General features: G+C 36.0%; 2 protein-coding genes across 3 annotated transcripts in view; one reads left to right on the top strand and one right to left on the bottom strand.

The window, feature by feature from the left end:
- The window catches only part of nudt1 (nudix (nucleoside diphosphate linked moiety X)-type motif 1), a 4,531-nt gene extending 1,718 nt beyond the window's left edge, over positions 1 to 2,813 (top strand). Inside the window, exons 3-4 of the mRNA XM_023413944.2 lie at positions 289 to 434; positions 2,407 to 2,813. Of these exons, the coding sequence (XP_023269712.1) occupies positions 289 to 434; positions 2,407 to 2,579 (319 nt within the window). The 3' untranslated portion in view covers positions 2,580 to 2,813. The remainder of the gene's footprint in view (positions 1 to 288; positions 435 to 2,406) is intronic.
- Positions 2,765 to 6,947, bottom strand: part of snx8a (sorting nexin 8a) — an 11,005-nt gene continuing 6,822 nt past the window's right edge. For both annotated transcript variants that reach the window (XM_023413942.2, XM_023413943.2), the window contains 2 exons: positions 4,898 to 5,047; positions 2,765 to 4,429 (listed from right to left, as the gene is read on the bottom strand). In XM_023413942.2, the coding sequence (XP_023269710.1) occupies positions 4,349 to 4,429; positions 4,898 to 5,047 (231 nt within the window). In that variant the 3' untranslated portion in view covers positions 2,765 to 4,348. The remainder of the gene's footprint in view (positions 4,430 to 4,897; positions 5,048 to 6,947) is intronic.

Here is a 6,947-nt window from a genome sequence, read left to right as displayed (position 1 = left end):
GTAGTTATATTTTGACCCTGGCTTTCATTTGGGGGGGGGGGGGTTTCAACTTCATCTCACTGTCTTCATCAGCGAATGTAGCTGACTCAGTGGGAAAATTATTTTCTGTCTCTTTGGGTGGTCTGCACAAATAGATACTCTGTCTGGGAAACACTGATATCATGATTTCACCCTCTATGCTCGCTTTTAGTGTGTGTGTGTGTGTGTGTGTGTGTGTGAGAGAGAGAGAGAGAGGTTATTTTTGAAATACTCATAATCAAAAATTTATTTGATGTTTTCATTTTTCAGAGAGCTGCAGGAAGAAAGTGGCCTCACGGTGGATGCTCTCGAGAAGGTCGGAAATATCAAATTTGAGTTTGTCGGAGAAACACAGCTACTTGACGTCCACGTTTTCAGAGCTGATACCTATAATGGAGATCCAACAGAGTCAGATGGTATGATTTCTACTGCGCCACACTGAACTGTGGGTAGTGTTAAAGGATTATTCCTGTGATCTATGTCCTTATGAAACTGATTACCGTTGTGTAATAATCAGAGGAATTCCGGGGAGGTAAGAGGAAGCAGGAGGTGGGGAGGGGTCTTACTCTCCAAAATAAAACTTCATTGAAACAGCTATGTTCTACACACAGTATATATACACAACTATAGCCTCAAAAATAAATAGAAGGTAAAGCTAGATTTGACAAAACTTGCCACTTGTTGCCATAATAAAAAATTTCCATGAATTTGGAGGTGAAGGGGAACTTTATGATTTTGTTGTACATAATTCCACGTAAATGATGTGTCTAAAAAAAACTTTAATTCTGCAAATATTTTCTCTTTTTACTTTTGGTTCCTCTTAATCTTGACTTCCTTTCATGTTGTCTCAAAGCGAGTCCAGACTTCATGGCAAATAACTTTGATTTCCACTGAAAACAGGTTGAAATGTAATTACAGTTTTTTTCACTTTTATCAAGAAAATAAGATGTGAAGGATTCAATTAAAGACTAAAATTATACAGACGTGCTTGTGAACAAAGTACTAATATACTGTATACTAGCAAAGGGGGAGAATCTGTAAGTGTGCTCTCAGTGGTGAAGTAAAAAAAATAATAAAGTAAAAAAAAATACTGTAAATACACAGAGAACATGTCAGCAAAGGGAACATTGCAGAGACCCTGAACTGATCTATGTTTCCTGAGAATTTAGTCAAGGTCAACTGGGTGAAGTTTACAGACGGCAAAAAGCAAACCACAACTCGTGGAGGATTCAGAAATCAGCTTTGAGCCAGAGACTCCGGAGGGAAACAGAATGAGTCAAACAGCCAGTGAAATAAGAGGAGTTTAGGAGTTTAATGAAGTATCAGGTTTAATTCAGAAGCAGTCTGGGCAACTGATTTTTGAGACTTTTGAGAAATAAGAAATCACACATTTATTTACTCATACGTTGCAAGTGCAGGGAAAGCCAGAGTTGAAATATAGTATCTTTTATCTTTAGGGAAAAACTACATTTCATCCATGATTTATTTATTCATATACAAGTCGGCATTCAAACTTAAAGGGAAGGTTTGCATTTTTTGAAGTCTGTTTTAAAACAATGCTCACATGCCCATATGTACTGTTCTGTATATCGAGAGAATGATTGGTTATTGGTGAATAAATTCCTTCTGAGCACAACTTATATGTAAGAGACGGGGGACACGTAATTATAAATTTAAGTCCAAATGAGCATTTATAAGACTGAGTGAGACAAATCAAGTGGCAAAGTTTTTCTTAGCACAGCGTTCTTTTTGTGACTCTTCCTTCACCATAGCTCATCAGGGGAATGCAATGAGGAATTTTTGTACAAAAATGACAGTAAGTTCATTAGATAACCCACTTGGATTTGTGTAACTCAGACTCGCATTAGCTTCAGATGAACTTTGACAGGCCTTTTTATTTTTTCCGCACATAATGACAATAGTGGATTTTGTCCCCTATCTCTTGCATTGGTGTTGAGCTAAACAGAAAGAATCTTCAATGTACTTATGAACTTGGGGATATTGTTTTAGGAAAGACTTCAGAAAACACCAACCTTTACTTCAACTGAATTGGAAGTGTTTTTTTTGTTTTTTTTTCATTTTCAATTTAAAAGCACATTCACACATAGAACAGATAAGATAAAGCAGGAAAGGAGTCTGGAATTGCTGTTATCTGCACTGCATTAATAACGAAGACTGTCAGCAACTTATTACTTACTAATTTATAAGTCCTAATGCAACTTCATTTGATTCAGTTATCATTGCCACTATGCACTGGACGGTGATGGCTCAGAAATAACTCAGATAAGTGATAAACTCAGTGAATCTGAGTAACGTTACAAGGCAGGTGATAAAAATGTGTTTCACTCTTGTAAGGTCGACTAATTTTTTGTCTCTCTGCTGTTCTAGAAATGAGGCCTCAGTGGTTTGAATGTGACCAAATCCCTTTCAGTCAAATGTGGGCTGACGATATTCTGTGGTTCCCTTTGATGCTGCAGAAGAAGAAGTTTGTTGGATACTTTAAGTTCCAGGGTCACGACGTGATTCTCAGCCACAAACTGGAAGAGGTAGAGGAGCTCTGAGATCACCCGGCTGTTGCTGAGGTTGTTTATGACTGGGCCTAAATACAAAACATCAACCTTAAAAATTTTGATATGAACTACCAATATCCCACTGTTCAATGTTCTTGTCCGGTTTCATTTGTGGGAGGACATTAGATCCTGAGGACCTTAAAGAACCATGTTGACTGTACAGTGTTTACATGTAATTTAACATCAGGATAAAACTTTTTATTCTTTGTCTGTTTTCATCACAAACATTACCAGCTGAATATTTTGTATACACCTTACATAAAACAAAATCAAAGCAGCTTTGTACTGAAAAAAAATGTTTTCAATTCAATTATTTTATTTCTCAGGATAACTGATTTAACAGCATTCAGCAAAGATTTTCTTTTATTTAATAAAATATTTACAATATCTACAGTAATAATTTTATTGGGTTTCATTTTCTGTGCTCATTCCCAAAACATTTGTGTTGCCAAAACAAAGTATCAACAGTTTCTTAATAAAATACCTATAAATGGCATCCTTGATTTCCACACAGTCACTTCGGGATGTGATGAGATGAAATCAGCTGGTGACAATTTTTTAGGTAACTTATGAAATGAACAAAAATGTAAAATGTTCCTTCTTCTTTTTTTTAGAAAAATATATCATGTTCTGATAAACTATATGTGCCCAGTCACACGTGCATCATTTTTTCCATGCCAAATATCATATATGGAAAAGGAGTTTAACAACATCCACATTGTGTTTGTCCTCACACACACAATTACACAAATTCAAACTGATATCTGCAACTGTGAAGAACAGTCCTCATGTATGAAGTAAAACGGTAAGATTTTCTGCTGAAATTAAAGACATAAAGTGTTAATCATAGAAGTTCTATCATACATGTGTATATTTAAGTGAGTTTATAATATTTATCTTTGGTAGTTAATCAGTAGCTTATAGTGTTTTAATTACTGACATATTATGCCACTAGTGCTGGAGGTCATCATTTTATCAATACATCTCAAATCTCTGCCCTTTGTAGTATCCTACAATTTGAGCTCAGGCTTTTCAAGAAAATAGCTTATAAAATAAAAGGGAGTCTTGCAAACAGTTAAAGCAATGAAAGCAAAGATATTTCTCTACATAAAAGTAAACCATAAGAAATAGCACACTTATACTTAAAAAATATAAAGTATGCTACTACACATCCTTATGAACTAAAATCTGTATCAAAAATACATTGGTCTAAAGTTATTCAGTAAGTAAAACCAAAAAGTTTGTGACTAGAGGATTTAAAATAATCCCTTCCTTTAATAAAGTCCTTTAATAAAGTAAAACTTTCTCTCCCTCTCAATTTTATTTTAGTGTATAAAACTTTTGAAAAGTTTCAGTTAATAGCAGGTGCTTTATCAGAGGAGCTGGAATGTATGAAAATACTGTCATCCTTCTTTTGTCCCTTGTAAAATAACACCTGAGAGGGTTTTTCTTCCTTGTTGGCGGCTGTAAAAGTTGACTTGGAGATTATAAAAGGACATTATACCCTCATCAGGCAGACCATAAAATGACCCATGAGCAACACTGTCCCGTTAAAGGTTGCATGGTTGATGGTCAAATCCCAAAAGTGAAAATCTTCTCACTGAATGGAATGTGTATTGTGTTATAGAAGATGTAGTACAATGAAAAATAGTTGTGCAATAAACTTTTTTTTTTCTTTGCTTTAGCTCACAGAGCAAGTTATTTTCCAGTTTGTAATCCTCATCAGCGGCAGTGTTTCTCCTTTGCAGATCCCTTAGGTTTTAGATGGGGGTTTTCAATCCATTATTACCACCAAAGAGACATCCAAGCTTTGGCTGGAGTTCATTCCACACCTCTCCCATCTGGAAAAAAAATAGCAAAAAAGTCAAAAGTCAAACCCTGGAACAGCTCTTAACATAAATATAACACACTGCATCTTAATATTGCTTAGTGGTTTGCATGTTTATTGTGTTATCTTCAGGAGCTCTGAGATGAACAGAAAGCCTATAAAAATGCTGGCCTATCTGAATTAGAGTGAAAAAGACTCAGTTCAGATTGAGGTATCTAATGACAGAAATATATGCTCTGCACTTTATTTGATTATATAACAGGCAAAGGTTTATAGGAGATTCACTTGTTCATGTGAAATGTAAGCCAACTCAAATCCTAGATGAGACAATTATCCATTCAGTGATACAAACCATCATTATTAGTTCTTTTGTTGGACTTTAAAAGCCAATTTAAAGCTTTGACCCTCCCTGGAGCGAGCAGTGCTGTGTCGATATAGAGGAGGGTCTGAAGAAAAATTATTTCCAGTCATGCAGTCTCACCTCTCTGTGTCCTTGGACCTGGGAGTTAACAAAAGCCCCGAGAATGTGGGATGTGATTGGAAGGTAGGTGAAGATAAGCTGAGTCTCTTGATGAAGGCAGAACAGGGAGAAGTAGTTACGCAGCTCCATGGTCTGAATGGCGTTTTCTTGCTATTAGCAGAATGGAAAAATACAATGTGAAATCATAATCACTTATCAAGTGATGATAATAATCAGAAAAAGAAACATTTCCTGTGGGCAATAAAGATTTTAGGATTTAAAACATTGTCAAAAATCACAAGCCAGGCTGCATTAATCTCGGCATATTACTTTACTATTACAACAATGGCTTTTTTGCCACTGGCTATGTCAGTCTGTCTGTGGGTCCAGAACTTTGGCCCAGAGTGAAATCTCAACAGCTGTTGGGCAGATTCATGGCCCCCAGATGATGAATCCTACAGATTTTGGTGATCCCCTGACTTGCACTCCAGTGCCAGCATGAGGTGTACATTTGTGTTTTTGTGAAATGTCTTTACTAACTAACTGACTGACTAACTAACTAGATGGATTAACAATAAACTTGATACAAACATTTACGTTCCCCTCAGGATGAATTGTAATTATTTTGGTGATCTTTTAACTTTTCAAGAAGCACCATCATCAAACCATCCGATACCTCAATTTATGAACATTACCTGCAAAACCAGTGACATTTACATCAGCCATTTGTGCTTAATGCTAACTGGCAAGTGTTAGCATGCGCAAACACACTAAACTAAGGTGAACACAGTTAACATTATACGTATCAGCATGTTAACATTTTCACAGTAAGCATATTGCTAACGTTAACATTAGCAATTAGCTCAAAGCACCACTGTGCAAAGGTACAGTTTCACAGAGTTGCTAGCATGACTGTAACATAGCACAGCTAATATCAGAATATTATTAAATTTTATATTTTAAACAGTTACTTGACCCACATATTTAAATTACTGTACAGATCTCCTTAACTCAGTCATTTTTTTCTGTCTTGAGACTTAGATTGGACATTTGGCAGCTTTTATTTTGATAGCATTACCTTAAAAAAACAAACTGTTGATGTAATAATCTGATGCAAAGGTACTTTAAAGCTCTCAGCTGACTCATAGTTGAAAATGTGGTCACAAGGGTTGATCAACTGACAAAGAAACAGCTGTATAAGCCCAGAGTAGAGATGTATTTAGTGTAAAAGTACAACAATACTATATACTGTTATGGGGAATGATCCGGAAATGTATGAGTATGTTCATAAAAACACAAGAGGAACTGCAGTCACAAGATGAAAACCAACAGGGATACGACTGTTGAGATGACAAACTCTGTTAACTGTCAGAAAACCTAACGTGACTCAGCTTTGTTCCAGTGTTTGAAATGGTGATTTGGTACATTCAAAGTGAAGCTCTTAATCACCATGTTATTTTATTTTAGGCGTCCACATTTAGTATGTCGGTATTTCAATACAATTAGATTGCTAGAAAAAAAATTAAAAGGTTTAATCCTGCGAGATATTGATGGTAGGAAACACTGCTAAAGGAGATATACTGCATGGGGGCACTGTCAGTATTTATACTCCAAAGTGTGAAATGGTTTGATTGACTTTAAAGAGAGAATATCTTGTTGCTTTCACACCTCAGAACTGGTAGGAAATGGGAAATGGTGTGAGAATTTCTAACCTCTCCAGATATCACGCAGCATTTTTTATTTATTTTATCTATTTTTATCTAATGAGATATAATTTCACCATGTGTCATTTGTATGCATGTATTATGTGGAAAGCTGGATTTCTTTAATGAGTAATGGAAGGTTTGCAAGTTGCTGTGACAGGGTTGCTATGGTGTCCCGCTCAAGATGTGGCCAGACTGTGTGTTTAATGGCGAGTGGATTAGTAATAGACACACTCAAGCCAGTGTCGCATTTTATTTATCAAGTAGAAAATGAGTTAAAACAAAATGCAATCAGTGAGGAGGCAACCTGAGAGGCTAAAAATGTGTGTGTGTGGGGGTGTGTGTGTGTGTGTGTGTGTGTGTGTGTG

The sequence above is a fragment of the Seriola lalandi genome, unplaced genomic scaffold, assembly GCF_002814215.2.
Source record: "Seriola lalandi dorsalis isolate HSWRI2012SDOR001 ecotype SW California unplaced genomic scaffold, Sedor1 jcf7180002054519, whole genome shotgun sequence".
NCBI classification, from domain to species: Eukaryota; Metazoa; Chordata; class Actinopteri; order Carangiformes; family Carangidae; genus Seriola; species Seriola lalandi.
The sequence above is the reverse complement of the archived record's forward strand: the minus strand, read 5'-3'. Positions and strand labels throughout refer to the sequence as shown.